The 19,763-nt window shown below is 50.9% G+C and overlaps 1 protein-coding gene across 1 annotated transcript in view; it reads left to right on the forward strand.

The window, feature by feature from the left end:
• The window catches only part of LOC148596160 (uncharacterized), a gene marked incomplete at its 3' end in the record, with an annotated part of 74,144 nt that extends 54,829 nt beyond the window's left edge, over positions 1-19,315 (forward strand). Inside the window, exons 7-9 of the mRNA XM_088529944.1 lie at positions 15,673-15,767; positions 16,855-16,993; positions 18,881-19,315. Coding sequence (XP_088386070.1) covers positions 15,673-15,767; positions 16,855-16,993; positions 18,881-19,315 — 669 coding nt within the window. The remainder of the gene's footprint in view (positions 1-15,672; positions 15,768-16,854; positions 16,994-18,880) is intronic.
• Positions 19,316-19,763: the final 448 nt, after the last annotated feature.

The raw sequence follows: 19,763 nt of genomic DNA on the forward strand, positions 1-19,763 counted from the left end.
GAAAGAAGGGCTCACGCAACACTCGATACTCAGGAGTTCTTTTATTTAATGTTATTTATTGGTCCATGGTGGTTGGCTGGTCTTGGTGCACAGTCTGCAGATGGCTCCTTATACAGCCCCTTCATCGTGATGATCTGAGAAGGGGGTAGGAGAGGGGGAAAAAGGATTGGAGGGAAGGGGGGAACCGGCTGCTGGATGCTGCGCCCATAGGTGTTCTTTGGCCACGCAGTCCCTCAGGTGGATCTTCTGCCGAGGGACTGGTGGCCGGGCGCAGCTGGGTGGCCGTAGGGGGCCCAGGCTCTCCTGGGATGCCTCTGCCATGGTGTTTTTCGGCAGGGCATCCCAGGCGCCAGGGCCGTCATGCAGGATCCACCTCCATAGACTCCTCATCAGGCAGAGGTGGATCCACCTCCATCTCCTCAGGGCATTCTTCGGGAGCGTCAACTTCCATGCGTTCGTCTACCATCCTACTTGGCCACCTGCTGTTACCATGTACCACTCTCAAGATCTTATCCAATAATTCTTTTCTTCTGAGTCGCCTCCTTTGAACACCCCTGAGGGCAGCCACCGGTTTCATTTTCCGGAAAAAGGGCACCAACCACCACGCGCTAAACCACCACCACCACAAAGCCAGAGCCTCAGCGAGCTCGGGGCCAGCGCCAGCGCTCCCGATTTTATAGGGGCAATGGCAGTGTTCTGGGGGTGCGTCACAATGATACGTGACGTGACATCACAGGAACCCACCTCCAGACCACCGCTGTTGATGTCACGTCACGTATCATTGTGACGCACCCCCATCCACATCCTGGCTCAGCACTACACTGAGGAGAACAGCAAGAACCAAGAGCAACCTGGGCTAGAGGGGGAAGGAAAGAGAAAAGCTGAAAGAGGGAGAAAATGAAGGAAAAAGCTAAAACAAGGAAAAATGAAGGAAAAAACATAAAAGAGGAAAAAAACATGAAAAAAGGTAAAAGGAGGAGCCAAAGGGAAAACTAAAAGAGAGAGAGAAAGGAAAGAAAAAAAGCTGGAAGGAGGCAAAGAATGAAGGAAAAAATAAGCTAAAGGAGGGAAAAATAATGAAAACAGTTAAAAGGGGTAAAAACAAAGGAAAAAATCTAAAAGAGGAAAAATAAGAAAAAAAGGATAAAATGCATAAAAACAAACGAAAAAGATTAAAGGGGGATAATGAAAGAAGAAAGCTTAAAAAGGAGGAAACAAAAAGATAAAAATGCAAAAAAGAAAAAAGGGGGGGAAAAGAGAAAAACAAATGAGGGGATGGGATGGGATGGGATAGGATAGGCTGGGACAAGATGGGATGGAACAGGCTGGGCTGGGCTGGACCGGGACAGGACAGGACAGGACAGGACGGGGTCGCCCCGCAGCCGCCGCCCTCACACAGCCCGTCCCGTCCCGCGGGCAGCGGCGCCCGGGCTCGAGCTGCCCTCGCTGCCCGCGGCACCCGCGCCACGGCCACGGCCACGGCCCTGCCTCCCGCGCCCGCCGCGCGCACGGAAAAGGCCCAGGGCAGCGGGGGACGCGGGGCCGCAGGCAGCGTCCCCAGGAGGGCCGGGACCCGGCCCCAGGACAGGCTCAGGCCAGGTTCACGCTGCGGACGACTCCCAGGAGGGTGTCTGCTCCCGGCAGCGCCAGCGACACGGCTCTGGGATCCCTCCGCAGGAGCTATCGGCTCTCTGGCCAGCCGGGCACCGCTGCCAATTCCAGCGCAGCGAGACCGGCCCTCCCCGCAAGACCTCCCGCTTCCCCGTCTCGGCCTTGGGAGCAGCCCCCAGCGTTTCCGTACGGGCACAGCTGGTGCCAGGGGGCACTTCCAGCTGTTAACTCTTTCCTTCACAGAATCGTAGAATCCTTAAGGTTGGACGGGACCTCCAGGGATCATCTAGTCCAACCCCTGCACACGCAGGGTCACCCAGAGCACGTGGCACAGGGCTGCGTCCAGGCGGCCCCTGGAGATCTCCAGAGACGGAGACTCCGCAGCCTCTCCGGGCAGCCTGTTCCCGTGCTCCGTCACCCTCACTGCTAATACATTTTTCCTTAAGTTCCTGCGGAACTTTCGCTGTTTCAGTTTGCGGCCGTTTCCTCTCGCTCTGTCGGTGCCACCGCTGGGCAGAGGCCGCCCCCTCCCCCCGCCGCCCCCCCGCGCCCAGGAGCGGCGCCACCACGTGGGGGGGGGGTGCGCGCATGCGCAGTGCGCTCTGCCGCGCTCGCTGCTGCCCCCACGTGTCGGGGCGGAGGCGCTGCAGGAGCGGGGCGCGTGCGCGTGCGCAGTGCGGTCGGCGGCCCCTTGTGGCGCGCGGCGCATGCGCGGCGGGCGGCAGGTGCGCGGCGGGAGCGCGTGGGAAGGGCGCGGGGGGGCGGCGCTCGCGGCCCGTGGGGCGGCCGCGGCCGCGTCCTGCCGGCGGGGGCAGCGCCGCGCGGAGGCGGCGGCGGGGCCGGGGGGCCGGGGCCGGGGCCGGCCTGCCCGTGTGCGGGGTGTCCCGGGAGGGCTGCGCGCGGGGCCCGGGGCGAGGGGAGGTCGGGGAGCAGCGAGAGGGGGGGCGGACGTAACCCTGGCGCTCGGTGTCCATGGGCCGGGCAGCTCCTGCCGCTGCAGAGCGCTGGGGGCTGGTGACAGGAACCCGAGCCCTCGTTGGGGTGGGTTTGCAGGGCAGCTCCGTGGAGGGGGCCGCGCTGCAGAGAAGCGGCTGGGGCGTCGCGATGCCGTCGCTGCTGCTGCTGGTGGCGGGATCTGGGAGCTGCTGCCTTTGTAGAGGTGTTGATTGAGCAGACATTGGAAACGGAGCAATGTATTAGCTGGTAAAGTGGCTTTCATGGACGTGTTCATGTTCATTTGTGATTCCCAAATGCAGAGGACGGAAGCGTGTCCGAAGAGGATGTCCTGCGTGAAGCGGGTGGGAGCGTTTCTGCCGTTGCCGTTGCCCTGGGCTCAGTGCGGGCTCAGGGCCGACCTGTGGGCAGCCCCAGTGGAGCGGAGTGAGCTCGGCCGTGGGGTCACAAAAGTGGCCACCAAAGTAAGTTTGCTCCAGCAGAGAACGGGGCCGACACAGATCCGAGCAGCAGCTCTGTGGTCAACAGGGCTGTTTTCTGAAAAAAGGCAGAAGGAAACATTTGGTGGGAAACATTCCTTTTCTTAGAAGGCATATTTTTTGAGGGAATTTTTGAACTGGGAATGGGAAAATGGTTTTGAGGAAATTTTTTTGGAGGGATGTTGGGAGATAATGATTTTGGGATGGGAGGGAAGTTATTTGGGGGAAGAATTTTGGTGGGGATTTATTTTCTTTTTCCTGAGAAATGGGTCTAAGAAAAAGCTCCTGATGATTGGCCATATAAAGGCAATATAAATAATATAGGCTCTATAAATAATATTTTGAAGCAAAGCTAGTCTTTTAGAGATGATGTTTTCTTTGGCTTTGTTTCGTATTCCCAACATCTAAAGCAGGCTCCCCTTAAGTGCATGTAGCAAAATAATTTTGGATAAATATATAACTCTCCTTAAATATTACTGGTATGTACTAGGCAAATATCTGAATTTGGGGATTTTTTTTTCCTTTTGGCATCACTGTTGTCAAAGAGAAGCCAGTAACTGCTGTTCTTCTTCTTGTGGCCCAAATAAAAGCTTTCTGGTGGTTCTTTCTTGCAGTAGTAAGGTAGCGTTATGTTCTTGCTGAAACGTGTGGAATTGTTGGAATGAGTGTCCAGGCAGTGACATTAAGGAGGAGACCCAAATGTGTGATCTGCTGAAATGAGGGCGGGGGGCAGCATTGCTCTGGTGAGGAAGCAGATGGTATTTCCAACCTCTGGAGTTGGTGGAAACAGTTCCCTGTCCTTGTCCTTTGAATTACTAAATCCCATGTCTCAAAAATTCTAATGAAGAAAAAGGTAATGAAGACCTTTTAAGTTTGGACATCCTTCAGTGTTCTTTAAGTGTTTCCTTTAGTAGGTTTGGGTATTACTTTGAAAGAAAAAGTAGAAAAAATACCAATGCTTCCTCTTACAAAGCTGGCACAAGCTGCAACATTTGAATAGCCATGTTGAGGGTGTTAGTAATCTTAGTGCCTTGAGTCACTTTGTTTCTCTTTTACAGAGCTCCTCTAGCCACCAGTAAATTCTGCTGGGAGGCTCCACGGGGGAGATTTCCTACAGAACGGATCAGGGAAGACTACTTTGGGAACGGGAGGAATGCGCCGTTGTGGCCTGCTAAGTGCCAGGACACAGCTGGGGCCTTCGCTAGCGGCGTTTTCATTTTCACATTGCCCAGTTTGAGCTGCTGCTGCTGATGCCAAAGGAAGTCGTGAAGGTGGAGCCGCCAGCTCAGCAGGGCCGGTCAAACAAGGAGCAGGAGAGAGCAGGTGAGAGCCGGGCACGGCTCGGTGGGGGTCAGGCCCCAGCCCACGGGGAGGAGGTTCTTCCAGGTCTGCAGTGGGCATGGGAGGCAGGGGGTCCCCTGAGAGTGGGCCAAAGAATTGGATGTGTGAATATTGGAGAATTTTGGGGCAAAAGTCGTCTCTCTCTTCCTGTTAAGGTAAGGCGTAAAAGGGGTGCATGCTTTGGGAAGAGTTCCTGTTAGTGTTTTTGGCGGGGGGGGGGGGGGGGGCGCTTAATTTGGCTGCCTAGCCGAGGCGTCCGGCCTCGGGGAATTCTGTGCGCGTGGGCGAGCTCAGCTCAGCACTTAGTGCCCAGCGTGGCCTGCAGCGGTGCCGGCAGGCTGGAGTTAACGCTCCGCTTCCCGCTGGGAGAGGCTGGTTTCAGAGCTGGTGTGTGAGCAGGGTGGGCAGAGCAGGGGGTCCAAGTGGTGCCCGCCTGTGGTTCTGGGATTCTTGGTGCCCGCTTGTGGTTATGGAGCTGCCCCTGCTGCTTCTTGGTGGGGATGGGCTCTTGCTTTTTCTCTTTGAGTAGAGGGTTATAAACTCCGTGTTTCCAGGGGAACAACTGCGGAACAACAAAAAAACCCTATATGAAAATAAAATAAATAGCGCTAGAAGAACTGTTCATAGAGTACCTAGAAGGCAAGAAATACCTCTTTCTTAACGCAGCCACTCTGTTTACAATTAGAAGTTTCACCTGAAAAAGGAAGCTTTGTGCAGTACAACACAGCATAAAAAGCAGGGTTGGGTGGCCTTAGGCCTAGATTTGCTATAATGCAGAACTCTGCCCTTTTATACATGGGCAGTCCTGACCTAAGATTAGCGTAGGAAGCAGAGCCAATGCTTGCTCTTGTGGGCCATTTAGCATCCCAGCACTGTAGCCTGCAGAGCCCAGCTAGAGGAAAAACACGAGGGCACAGAAAAAGCAAACGAGGAGGGAAGCAAAACTGGACGTTTTCAGTGTGTACTCTCTCGGGCTTCTCAGAAGCTACTTTCAGGCATCATTCTCATAATTTCTCAGCTTCACCCCTACTGCACAGTTTGTCTTTTGTTTTTTTTAAAAAAATGGAAAACCATCCTATTCTCTAAGATCCATACAGACCCATCTTGTCAATCGAAGGCAGCAGCCAGCTAAGCTGGAGATCAAGCCAAGGCAAGATGAGAGCTTCCTGTTTTCTTCACTATGCATTTTTCTCGTTTGCCTCAGTTATATAACTGATAAACCAAAAAGGAGGTAAACTTTCACATGATGTACTTAATATACCAGGAACAAGGAAGATTTCTAATGCTGAAATTATTCTACAATTAAAACAGACAAACTCGAATGCTGTTTTACTTTTAATAGAAACCTATTTTAACAATATATTTTTTTATTGTTTGAAATGTATATTTGCTTTATAAATATGGAGGTGTAAAAGACGTATCTTAAAACTTATTTTAATAGATATAAATATATAAAATACATATAAAATATGTAATATATATAATTATAGTACAACTATTAAATATATTTTATTTGTTTTATATATATTTTATATACGTATATGTCTTATACATCCATATCTGTATGTATGTAATAAATATATTTACAAGTACTCTTTACTGAACTATACACAGCTAACAAGAGAATGCAATTAAAATTTTATTTTAAATGAAGTATGAGTGAAGTGTTCTGAAGATCCCATTATGAAGCACAGTAGAAGTTCCTAATCATTTTCTTCATTTCCTGATAATAAAGGACAAATTATCAATAAGCACAAATAATAGTTTAAGAACCTGATAGTTTCTTTCTTCACACAAAGTTAAAGCATCTGTAAATACATTCCCCTGTTGGTGATATTTAGCTATATCATGTGCTAAAAGCATCACAATGCTTCTCTATTCTCTGCAGCTTCAGAGACATCCCTATGTGTGCAAAAGAGTAGAGGATACAGAGCCTGGAGCAACAGTTGTTAAAACAGTTTGGAAGAGATCCTCCCTGAGCAACCACAGCTAAAAGCTGAGAACGTTACTTGGTGGATGCTCCATAATTAATTTACCTTTGCTACTTGTCCAGTGCACTCAGAAGAAGAGAGAACCGTACTTAGAGCTAAACAAAAATGGCGGAAACAAAGAAATCCAGGCACATTTAGTTTGAGCATTCCAATGTTAAGTTCCAGAAGCCCACAAGTGCTGGGATAACATAAATATTTTCCCTTCTCAAGCTAGTACGTGGCATTATACCAGGTGAGAAGGGAACGTCTGTCAGGTGTGACCTCCCTGAATCCAAAATATCCCCATTTTTGCACAGTGAGAACAGAGCGTCCGTTCTACCTCTCAATCAGATGTGAGGGAAGAGATGGAGATACCAGTGCCTAAGCAAAGAGGCTCCTTCTTTTCAAGGTAAACTGCAGAGGGACCAAGAATTTTATCTATTCTCACACACAAGTGCCTCAGGGACGAGTGGGCTCATGGCTTCTTTGGACCTGAACACTCCATTTCCAGCATATCTAAACCAAATCAACACTGGGATTGCCCGGCTTGGGTGGTGGATGCCTCCTGAAGACATTTGCAAATGTTTGCCTGCTTGTAGGAGGGGGAGAAAGAGGAAGTAACAGACTGAGAAGAGCACCCTCCTTTCATGGTCCCCCTACACCTTGGATACACTTGTGGATAGCAAGACCAGCTATCCACAGTCTCCAAGGTTAATTGCTTTGAAGGAGCTGGGTGGGTGGAACCATTGTCTTCAAGTCCAATCTCTTTTTCCTGCTGAAACTGAAAATAGTTATGCCAAATATAACAATGGTTTTGCAATATGGGTAAATGTCTTCCAGATGGAAATGAGAAAGTCTTATAACATGACAGCTAGGCACTAAAGCAATGAATATGAAATAAGCATGATATTCAGAGGGCATGCAGAGTGTGTAACCATGACAGAATACTATATATAACCATTAGAAAACATACATAAAATTTACCACAATGAGTTTAGTTTTGTCATAATCGTTCCGGTGCTTGTAAATGCACTGGCTGAGGAGAGCGTATATTTTTTCTAGGTAAAAGATGTTGAAGGTCCTTGTTCGCTTAGTGACAGAATCCAGCAGATGCTGAAAACAAAATGGACACAACACGAATTGAAAATAGCACAAGACCTTCTGCAAAAGCTCTTGAAGGCTTCAGGAGCTAAACAGTCCCATCACAGCACAACTGACTGCCAACACTGTCCAGGAGCTGTGCGTGGAGTGAGGCTGTCGGAGTGGACCCACACACAGCAACCAGGCAAGTGGAAATACTGCCCACAACTGCCCATCAAACTCCACTTCCCTCACAGCAGTGAGGGGAGAAAGTTCCCTACCTTGTTCTAAAGAAAACTGAAAACAGACATACCACAAGCTTGCTGTAATCCACCACAACTGGGGCATCTGGCTCTTCAGGAATTCCCACCGGATTCTCATGACGTTCTGATGGACTCTCATGACACATGTAAGTTTCTGGAATGAAAACCTTTTCTTAAGTCATGATTTCTCTTTCTCTGGAACATGGCTATCCATCAGCTATCCCACAAGTGGCATCCAATCTTTCTCTGCAGTTCACTGTTATTTGTTCACTGAGAAATACTTGGCTTCTACTTTCTCCTCCATAAAAAATAGGAACCAAGATAAAAAAGCAGGATGGGTGAAAAACCCAGGGTTGAGAGGAAAAAAAAGCAACAGTCATACGTTGCCATTACAGCAGTGCCTACTTAAAGAAGCTGAATGTTAAGAAAACACATCTCCCACTGAAGCAAGCAGTAGGATGTGAGTCATCTCTGCCACATTATGACTAAATCTACACAGGCTGAGCTACAGCTTCTTATCCTAAGCTGCTCATTATGAGAAAGATGCACATGCAATAAAAGAAAGCAAATGATTGTTGGTTTGCAAGGAGATAGAATTACAAAAACTGATTTCAGAATCAGAAAAACAGCAGCTTAAGAAAAATGAGTTTGGTGACATAGACAGAATCTTAATGGAAGCAACACAATGATTTGTAAAGGGAAATAGAAATAATAGAATGAAATTAAAGGAGGCTGATGTAAACCCCTCAACAACAAAATGCAGCTAACTGGTCTGCTAGACCTTTCGCTTACCTTTCAAAACTTTTTGTATTTTGGGAATCAAAAGTCTCATTTCTCTTTCCTAGCCCTGAATATTGAGGGGCTTGACCTCTCTTCCTTTCAGAGTCAGATTTAGTCACAGAGAAAAATCTCTTGTTTTCTATCTCATATTTATTTTCATAGACATTTGCCTGTCGTCGTGGAAGACTGTTGTGGCTTTCTTCCACACGAGAAGCTCCTATGAACTCACCTTCAGTCTGGTGCATGCTAGAAACACCGTTTTCCAGGAACTCTTCTCCATCACTCTCTGCTTCCTCTTGGTCTTCTCCAGTTTTATTCACTTGACTGAACTGCAAAATCTTTCTCCTCTTTGTTTCACCACTGGAAGTGCAATTGCTCCTTTTGCGTTTTCTTGTTGACAGAACTACAGTAAGATATTAGAAAACACATCTGAAAACATAACCAAAGCAACTCCTTCTTTAAAATCTGGTATTCTTATCTTCCTTGTATGTCAAGTAAAACAACCTAAGAACTGAAAGCACTGTCAAATCTCGCTACACATGTACGTCTAAAGGAAGGGTTGCAAGTTAATGTGGTCAATTTTAAAATTAATTGAAGACTTTAAATTGAACTTTAAGATTCTATGCCCAGAAAATTACTACTTTAGCCTTGCTTGTAGTCCCATTTTCTGCCTATTAGGTAAAGTTACTTACTGTCTCATTACATGAACTAATACAGATGAATAGCAGAAAAGCCTTTGGAGAAAAGCTCTTCTTCAAATCTGTTATGAAACCAGTAAACATCAAAAGCTGAATACAAGTTGGGAAGAGTTAAAAAGAGATGATTTCAAGAAACTTACTGAAGGATGAAGAAAGTTCTAGGTAAAGTTTTATGACTGTTTTAAACAGTCTTTGTCCTCATGCCTTCCACAAAACAAAACAAAACAAAACCCCACCCTTCTTTCTATTTATAGAATATTGCACAAAACATACGGGTGAAATCCTTGGCAAAGTTTCCACCGGCAGAAACCTTATCACAAGAAGAGAATCACTGGCATTAGCAATTTCACCCAGAAAGCCTGTTGGCAGGGGAGAAAAAAAGAAAAAAAAAGAAAAGGCAACTTGCCATTAGAGAGTGGTGTACTGCAAGCTCCAAGCATCACTGGCATCTCTATTCTTTCATTATACTTTTTATCTTGTTTATTACATCCAGAAACAGAGGGCTGCTGTGGCATCACCTCGTAGTGAGATGGCACATCCTGTGAAGAGCTGCAGCCTTGCAATGAAGAACAGACAGCTAAACAGTTTGTCTCACGTTTCTAGTTACGAATACCGAGGCAAGTCTTCAAATCCCGAGGGTTGGAATACATACCTCTTTTCTCACAAGACTCTAATTTCTTCACAAAGTTGTTCCAAGTCTTTATCCATTTCCTCCTTCACTATGGCATGGGCAACATCTCTCAGAGCACAAGCGTTGTGTCTAATGAGACGACCTGAAATTCGACAGTGAGAACTGAGTGCTTGCCACTAGCTAAGTGAAATCCTTAATTTTGATCATATGGAAAAGATGAACACTTTTCACAAATAGGTTTTGCAAGTTATTTATATGACTATTTTTGGCAGAATAACATAAAACTTAAAGCTAGACCATCTCTGTTTGTTAGTATCAGGTCTAGCGGCGCCCACCCTGTGTTGCCTCATCAACCACCTGTATCAAGAAGTTATCTGCCATGTTCTGTAGGAACCTTCTGGACTGTCTGTTCCCAGCTGTGTGATTATTCCAGCAGAGAGCAGGGTGGTTGAAGTCCTCCATAAGGGCCAGGGCCTGGGATCATCAGGCTTCTTGCAGCTCCCTATAGAAGCCCTCATCCACTTCCTCTTCCTGATCAGGTGGCCTGTAGGAAACACCCACCACAGTGCCTCCCCTTTCGGCTGCCTCTTAATCCTCACGCACATGCTCTTGACTTGTGCTTCCTCCTCCCTTATGCAGAGCTCCATACCTTCCAGTTGCTCTCTCACGTAAAGAGCGACTTGGCCACCTCACCTTCCTGGCCTGTCCTTCCTGAAAGGCCTAAAGCCATCCATGGCCACATTGCAGTCCGGAGAGCTGTCCCACCATGTCTCAGTAAGTGAAATGAGATCATGTCCCTGCAATCACACACACATCTCCAATTCCCCTTCTTTATTTCCCATCCTGCGTGCATTAGATGATGAGAGTTGCCTCCTAGTTCATGGGGCTCTGTCAGATTTGACCTTGTGCACGTCCTCAGGACAGCTTCTGTCATCCCCCTTCTCTATTTGTTTACATAGTTACAGAACTGCTTGACATTAATCTTTTCATTGCTTACTGATGTCAGGTAAGGAGTTTGCATCTGAAAATGCACAAACAGACGCTGATGTGGCAAGAAGGGCTGGAAACCACATGCACTTCAAAAACAGCAACAACCTGGAGGTGGGAGGTCTTGTGAAGGCAGGATGGTCCTGCCTCGCTGAGCATGCAGGGCAGTGTGCTCTATTGCGAGGGGTTTCCTGCGCTCAGTGCTCAGTGCATCCTTGCCCCATGATGCCAACAGCAGCAGCAGCCGGGGCTGCGTTGCTGTGGGGCGAGGGCGGTGCAGGGCCCCAGCAGGGCCCTCCCTGGCAACCAGGTTTCCCGCACGGGGGCCGTGGCCGGGCTGAGCGCAGCCGCAGTGCCCAACGGGGCTGGGCCCCTGGCGCGGGGCTGCTCCCTGCCCCATGGCAGCCCGACGAGCAGCGGCCCCGCACAGCCCCTGCCCACTGCAGGGCCAGCCCTGGCCCTGTGCCCTGGGGGCAGCAGGGGGCCGGGCCCCCTCTGTGACACAGGTTGGCGTCGCAGAGCATGTCCCGTGTCACAGCCACGCCTGCCCTCTGCCATGCCCCGGCCCCTGCCACTCTTGCAGGCTCTTCCCCTGCTTGGCCACTTCACAACTGTGATAGGAAATTATCTTCCATGCGCTCCACGAACCTCCTAGACTCTTTACTCTCTGCCTTATTGTATTTCCAACAAACATCTGGTAGTTCGAAGTCTCCCACAAGAACAAAGGCTGCCTATCGTGAGTCTTCTGCCAGCTGTTTGTGCAGACAGAGGCAGAGAGGTGGAGAGGTTCATGTTCACTATGCCCAAGAGAGTTGAAGAGGCGCTTGTGACAGCCGTGCAGCACTGCCTACCTCGTCAGGCTCACAGGAAATATCTTGGGCTGAGCTTTGCCAAGGAATGAAGGGCAGAGGGCTAGAATGTTCCTGTGGGGGAAACATGCAGGACAGATGCCCTCCAAAGAGGGCAAGGGAGCTCCCCAAGGGTCCCACTGCCACATGGCATGGTCTCAGAGCATGGGGACAGAAAGCCCCCCAAGACGCTAGAGTGGACACATGCAGCTGCTGATCTGGGTGCACAAAGAGTCAGCTCAGTCCCTGTCTCCTAAACTTTCTTTCAGTCTCCCTCTGAAGAACCCAGGCTGCAGATTCCTGCTTTACATCCACTCCAACAAAGAATTTAATACAACATAGGAGACTTGAGAGTGCAGGAGCCTGTCTGGAGATCAGCGGTACCTCTCCCTCTTCTCCAGGAGGCGAGATGTCTGTTGACTGCTGCAGAGTACAAGAGAAAGAGGCTGATTGTGAGGAGAAAAGCAGACAAACGCTCACGGCCACTCTCAGGCCCTTCCTAAGGAGGAGATGCTTGCAGCTTCTCATCCCCTCCTGAGTGCCCAACAGTTCTGTGGGGACAGCAGGGCTGTGCGGCTTAGGTACCATGCTCCCAAGCCTGCTGCAGTGCCAGCACAGGGCTGAGGAGCAGATCCTCCTTCCCAGGTGCTGCTCACCAGGGAAGGAAAGATTTGGAAGGGAGCATAACTGTTCCCCATGGTAGCAGGTTCTTACCCAGGAAAGTGCTGCTGCCTCTGGTATTGCTGCAGGAGCTTCCTGGTGGCTTTCTGCACCTCCTTCTCCAGAGAGCTATTCCTCCTGATGGGCAGCAGAGCCTGTGATCCCCACCGTGATGTACTCCTGCCACAGCAGTGAAAAATCCTCTCTTACGCTGTGCCTGAGAGCCTTCCCATCACACCCAGCACACGCCATCGCTTGTGTACCCAGAGCCCCTTTGGCCCGCCAGTGCCTTTAGCCTTAAAGTTAGGGCAGCACAGAGGCTCCCAGAGGGAGAGTCTTCCTGCTCCTATGGGTTTTGCAGATGCCAGTGGATGCTACTATCGATGCTATGGATGAGGGAGTGGGGAAGGGGACATCCCACGCATGGGGCAATGGGTACGCGGCCTTGCCAGGCCTTTGCCGCAGCTGTGCGCACTTACCCTTCCCCAGGTTCCGGCAGCTTAAACGTGACCCTCTTCCCTCGAGAGGGACGATTCCCCCGTTTCAGTATTGATTTGGGTTGTTTTTTGGGCCCGTCAGGCGGATGGGGAATCCTCTGCACTGGAGCACCCAAATGCTGCCAAGGAATAAAGGCAGAAATGACATTGAGAGCAGAGGGGCTGTTTCCCGCTAACCTTGCATAGAGGTACCTCCCCAGCACCCATGCTGTGCCTCCAATATGGGATGTCCATCCAAATTCTTCCCTGCAGCATGCTAAGCTTGGCTGCTCTTCCTGTGCCTCTTCCCAAGGTTTCTTGAGCACACCTCCCAAGCTTGTATGGAGAAGTTCCTTCCCATGCTCTTCCCAAAGGCCTCCTTTTCCAATTAAATTCTTACATGATGATCCTGCATCCCTCCTGTTCTCTGTAGCCTTTCTCTTCTGGCCAGAGAAGAGTCTTCTACACATATGCCTCCCTTCTTGGTAGCAGGCTGTCATGCAAGAGATGGAAAAGACGAAGTGGAGTAGATGAAGGTATGGAGAGAGAAACTCTCACTCTGCATCAGACAGCCATGCAAGGCTGAAAGACTTCCAAGGTTGCCACTACCTTGTTCCTTAGATGTGCAGTTTCATTGGCATATGCCTCCCAGAAGGAGTCCATATCCAGCTTTTCTAGAACCTTGCGGGTATTCTGCGGGGAGAGAGAAAAGCAAACCGCCTTCCCCGGATCAGTTGTGCAGCTCTCACCCTCTCTTTTGCTGCTTAACATGAAGCTTCGAGCCCAGGGAGGAGGCTCACAACCATTTGCACCCAGACAGTTGGTGGACTCCCAAATCCCCTTTAGTCACAACTGCATCTTCTGCCACAAGCAGGGGGCTGCATTCCAAGCGCTCAGGAGACCAGAGCCTGGTCATCCAACAGAAGCCCCCACGGCCACTGCCAGCATCAAGAGGACACGGAAGGGAGTTTGATGAGATCCACAAAACGCAAGAGGCCAGAGCATACAAGAGACAAATACAGAGCGACTCTCCTCTGCGCAGGTAGAACCCAAGGAAGTTCTTTTGTGAAAGGGCCAGCCATGCAACCAGGCCTTTCTCCAGGGACAGGTGCCACAGGAATTGTGTCCAACCAGAGCTCCTACCTCCGCAATGAGCCTGCAGTTTGGGCACTCCTTCACCATCCTTTGGACTTCGCAAGGATTCAGGAGTCTCTTCCTGCCATTCTCCTCCACCCAGGGGGAGCCTGCCAGGCACGGCACGTGTACTCTAGGGAGAAGCACCATGGGCAGTGGGTAGGAGCACTGGAGCACTTGGCTGTTCATGCTCACGAGCCATGCGCCATCTCCACCTACATCCTGTCCATTCCTCCAAGGACTCCATCCTCTCTCAGTCCCTTCGCACTCACCTCCAGCAGAAGCTCAGTTTGGAGCAGAGCTCCGAGAAAGCTTGCACACTTGGCAAGCAAAGCGAGGGGGAAAGCATGTGCACCCTTGTTCCTGCTGCACTCGTGAAGCACTGAGAACACTGGGTCCCTCAGGCAAACCTGTCCTGCTGCTCCATAGAGCGAGCAGCTGGAGACCCTGCACTTCCCACTTGAGCATCCAGATGCTCTGCATACTGGGAGCAGGGTGAGGGGAGAAATGACCCCATGTTCAGAGGGACGAGGAGCTGCTCCTTCCCCTTCAGCCTTCACAGAGACCCTGTGTTCAAGGCAGGAACTCCCTGTCCTGAGGACAACAGCACCCTCCTGCACGAGTCTCACCTGGCGGGAGGTGTTTTCTGTTGGAGTCTCTCCTCCCTGGGTTTGTAGGGATTGCCCTGAGGTATTCTGGGCAGGTGACATGTCCCGTGGGAGCCGGAGACCCTGGCAGGACTCTTCTCTGCATGGGCTAGAATAGAAATCTCTTGGGAACAGAGGCCAAGGACTCCTGTCTAGCAGAGTTACTTCAGCAAACCGAATGCAGCCAGGCTCCACGGGGCCACCTTGTCCCCTATTACATGCAGGCAGCCTCGGCCAGGGTTCTGGGGCTGTCACCAGCCCTCTCCAGCCATCCCCCCATGCCCCAGGCTTTCCACAGCAGCTTTGCTGGGGAAGAGCCCCTGGACAGCCCTGCTGGCAGAGCTCCACAAGGCCTTACCCTCCATTTGGTGCCCACGCAGCGCCACGTGGGGCAAGCGGCCGGCCTTTCCAAAGGCCCGCTCCAGGCTTTCCTTGCCCTTCCTGTTCGGCATCCCCATGGTCGCAGATGGATGCCGTCAAGTGGGAGAAAGGTTCTTTCTCGCTGACCAGAAGAACCTGGTCCTCTGGGCTCTCCTGGTCCTGCAGAGCCCTTCCAGCAGGCACCTCCCGCGCTCTCGTGACGCCTCCTTGTCCTTGCCCGTGTGGCTGCAGAGCAGCAGCTCTGGAGCAGGCGGAGGCGAGAGCAGCTCCCTGTGCCTTTTGTGACCAAGGCCACGCAGGGAAGTGTGGGGCGCCGCGGGGAGAGGGCAGCTGTGATGTGTGAACGCCCCACTGTGAGGCCAGGCCGTGTCACAGAGGGGCTGCAGGGCCCCTGGTGGCCCTGGCCATGACAGGGTGCCCAGGAGGGCTGTGCGCTGAGGTCACACAGGGATGTCCCAGCTCACAGCGGCTGCTCCCCTCTCCCCACGGCCAGCGCAGCCTCTCCCCACGGCTCCCAGCAAGGCCCGCGCAGTGCAGGCCCTGGGCCGGCTCTGGGCGCCGCGCTGCTCCGCACCAGCTGCTCCGCTGGGAGCAGAGGAGGCCGAGGGACGGCACTGGTGGCATCTGCTGGCAGCAGAGCAGGAGGCCGCAGGACAGCCGTGTCCTCGGCACCTCCCGCTGACTTTACTGCTCGCGCTTTCTCTCTCCTCGCGGGACTCTTTCTGGCCTCAGGACTGCTTCCAGCTGTCCTCATCTTTGCCAGAGATAAGATCCTACGGGAAGAAAGAGAGAGCATGCCAGGAGGAGAGATGGAGATGGCGAAAAAGGTGAGAGGCAGAAAGATTTCCCTGTGCTTTAGGAGAGCCTTGGGAGAGCTCCAGCAATGGGAAACAGAGCTGCTTGGAGAAGATGTCTCCTATAGAGGGCCCATAGCTGAAAAAGGTGACTCAGGACTAACTAAAATTACCATCAGCTCTCTCGGTCATGTGAAAATCCCTGGAGAATTCAGATGTGGCCACGAGCTGTGTGTGAACGACAAGGCCTGTGAGAGCTGCCAAGTCCCAAGGACTGATGTGTCCGAGTGTGTCCAGCAGGCACTGCCCTCAAGCAGAAAATCTTTCCAGAGAGCTCTAGGGTTCACATTGCTCCGCCGCAGCCTCACCTGTGTTTTTTTCCCCATGGGGTGATGCTTAGGAGAGGAAGGAGAAAGAGCTGCTGCTTCGGCTGCAACTCCAGAAGGAGCTGGAGCAGGAACTGAGAACTGGGGAACTGCAGAGGAAAAGAAGAGAAGAGAAAGCCAGAAAGGCAAGTGAAGGAACATTCATTTCACCTTGGAGGTGGCAGGGAAGGGAGCGCTTCCTAACGAAAATCTTTAGGGTGTGTAAAAGAGACACCAAGTGTGCTTTGGAGCCCAAAGGCACCCCTTTGACCTCGGCAAACTGGGGAACATTGCAGTGTCTGGAGGACAAAACTCGGGCAAATTGGTAGCAAGAGCTTTGCTGCTTCTGGAGGTCCAAATGGGACCGAGTCCAAACATGGAGTCTGAGCAGGAGGGTGATAAAGATAGAGCTGGGGAAGTGCTTGTGTCCCCCCAACTAAAAAAGACGTAAACTAGGAGAGGACCTGTGCTCCTTTCCATGCATGTCATGTACCTCTGCCTCTTCCAACTGTGTGTCTTGCTGCCTGGAAGTTCTGTTGCTTGTCTGTTTATTCTTCATTGCACCCATATTGCACAAGGATTGTTCCCAAAAGAACAAGCCATGCCAGGAAATGTGTTGAGGCTTGTGGTGGCACTTTCTGTCTTAGAGAGAAAAGAGTGTGTGTGAGCTGTGTGCAGGATGCTTGAGAGAGCTTCTGTGGGCAAAGGAAACCTTGGGGTAATCTCATTTTCCCTGCTCTTCTTCGCTCTCATAGGAGCGACTCTTGCTGGAGAAAAAAATAGCCTTTCAGCTCCAGAAAGGACAAGCTCTTCTTGCTCTTGATGCAGAGGCCGAAGGCGATGGGAAATCCTTAGGCAAGCGGATGTCTCAGGACCCATCACCTGAAGCCACAGGTACCGGTAGTGCCAACGGTATGTGGAACGAGCTCTTGCTCCTCTCTGCCGGGTCACCTGCTCTCCCTTGCAAAGCTTCAGGTTCTGGAGGCAAGGAGTGAGTTGTGAGCGGTTGGGGCTGCTGCTCTGTTTTGGTCTTTCAACAACTATTTAGGGGTGCAGTGCCTTGGCACTTAGCCATCTTAACCTTGGACAAAAAGGATGTGCTTTCCTTGTGGGAGGACATCAGGTCATGCTCGTGTCCTTCTCCACTATGAATCCAAAAGTGTCAATCAGAGAGCACTCAGGACGCACAGGTTCATGCTGTAGCCATTCAGTGTTGCCTGACAGGATTAGCATTTTGTGGCCGCTCACTCTGTGCACTTTTATGTCGGGCATTTTCTATGCCAACCTCTAGCATGGGACAGTGCGGGCCTTCAAGGAGAGCCCACCACATTAAAACCCTTAAATAGGCAAGCTGCAGGAGCTCAACCTGCTTGCCCTGACTATAAGGCCCATGCAGGCTATGGCAGTAGTCTTGCAGTCCCAGGACAAATCTCTTTCCCCAGAGTTAATGTCCTTTGCTACGTAAACCTTAACAAATCGAAGCATGATTTCTTTTTGCCCATAGGAGCTAAGCAGCCTGGTCCATCTTCAGGCAGCAGACAGAAGGGCACCAAGGAAGGTAGAACAACACTCAGCTCATGCAGAGCCATGGCAGGGCCCCCCACCAGTCTTGCTGGGAGATTTCTTGCCCACCAGGACTGGGCGCTTCAGACTCTTCTTCCCAGCATGTGCTGTGAAGAAAGCAGAGCCTGAGCCCTTTCATCCACCAGCCTGTGATCCACAAACAGCACCTCAGGGTGCCCCTTTGATATAAAAAAATCTCACTTCACCAGTTTTCAGAAATGCCCTTTGATCTCCAAGTGTTTGAGACCTCCAAAGCCTCCATCCCAGGTAATGTGCCCTTCACAACAGCTTGTCTTGCTGAAAAGCAGCAGGCCTTTTCCACTGGGATTCAGCTGGCTTCCCCTTTGGGGAAAAGGAAAGCTCCCCGGAGTAAATGGCTATATTCACTCAACTGATCTTCTTTGTTTCTGCTACAGAGGCATGGAGGTGTAGAGCTGGCTAACCAGATAAAGAATGAGGTGACCCAGGTTGTCACCAAATTAACAAGGGCCGTATACAAAGATATGAGCGGTGAAGAAGTGAGAACTAAGGGGCAATGTGATGTGGTATCAGAGCAGCCCAAGTTCTCTGTGGGCAACGCTGGCAGTTGCAGCACATGCCAGGAGCAGCTCCCTGGTTCCTTGGGAAGTCTTCCCTTGCGCACCACTCAAAAGCTCCTGCCAACAGCAAGCACAAACACTGCTCGCTCAAAGCGTAGGGTCCGGTTTGCAGTGGGAGGCAAAACAACGACACCAGAGCTGCAAACACCATCGTTGCCTTCTCTGCCCACAAGGACACAGAAACCCCAGGAGTTGGAGGTACGGAGAAGGAGGGCAGCACCTCCACCCAGTGGCAGCATTTGGGGGGACAAGATGAGCACGGCACAGAGAAAGGAGGTGCCAAAGAGGTGTCCTCCTATTCATAACTGCTGTAAAACTCCATCGGACAGTGGAAATATCCAGCTGCCCAAGGTGAGAAACAGAAGATGTGTTAACTCATCCAGGGAGCAAGGCTTTCCTGGAGACACAACTCTGAAAAATGCCTTGGAAAAGTAAGCAGCCCCAAGAGCCCTGGGTGCTGTGGAGGTGACTGAGGCTGTGGTGGAGAAAGTCTACAAGAGGGTGAAAGAGCGGCTTCTGTCCAGGGGTGTTTTACACGAGGTCCCCTTCACCCTCCATGGAAGAGCCTTCAGCAGCACCAATAGCTCTGAGCCTTCTGAGACTTTTCATCTGGACACAGAGAAGGACATTGGATCTGTTGCAGAAAAGATTGTAGGAAATGTCCTGGAGAAGCTTGGCAAGGGTTTATCCAGCGTGTCCAACAAGTTCCCTGGAAAAGGAGTGGTGCATGCTGCACGGTCAGCAAGAACCATAGGCACCCAGGTGGAACTTCCAGCCTACGACCTGCCTTTTTCCCTGGCCTGTGTGCAGAAAATCACCAAAGAGGCTGTTGAAAGTGTGGCCTTCACCTTGGAAGCATTTGCAGCCTTCCACCTTAATCAGGCCATGAACTGCCAGCAAGATGCCTGTTCTACATTTCAGCACGAAATACGTGATTATGCCAAGATGGCTGTCCACAACATCTTTGCAATTCTACGGAAGACATTAGAAGAAGAAAACAAGCAGAAGGCAGATGCTTTATGGGACAGGTCAGAAGACGAGGACACACTGGCAAGTGAGATAGCAGTTTCCATCTTAGGTCAGTGCCTTCGATGTCTGACTGATGTTCCTTCAGGCCCAAAGTTTGGAAGGCACATGTCAGAACAGTGGACACAGTTTGGAAAGGAGACTTGTCCTGCTCAGGCCACAAGGAAGGGCAATCCCTGTGAGAAATGTAGAAAGGAGGCAGCCACAAAGCAGCCAGCCGCCTGTCAACGTGCCTGAAATGGCCGTTTATTTGGAGGAAGAAACACCAAGCAAAGAGGAAATGCTTTGTAATCTCCTTCTCTCTTTCCCCCAAGACTGTGTGCCAAGGGCTCAGACCCCACCAAGGGGGATCCACAAGTCCATCTATTGCACCGCTGCATCCACAGTGAGCTCTTCAAAGCCACGGTGGGATTCCTGGCGTGCAAGAAGCCCCAGGAGCACTGGAGCGATCCTGCCCATCCTAGGCCAGCAGTTTG

The sequence above is a fragment of the Tinamus guttatus genome, unplaced genomic scaffold (assembly GCF_059628265.1).
Source record: "Tinamus guttatus ecotype Peru unplaced genomic scaffold, ASM5962826v1 Tinamus_guttatus_pri_ptg000029l, whole genome shotgun sequence".
In the NCBI taxonomy this organism is placed as follows: Eukaryota; Metazoa; Chordata; class Aves; order Tinamiformes; family Tinamidae; genus Tinamus; species Tinamus guttatus.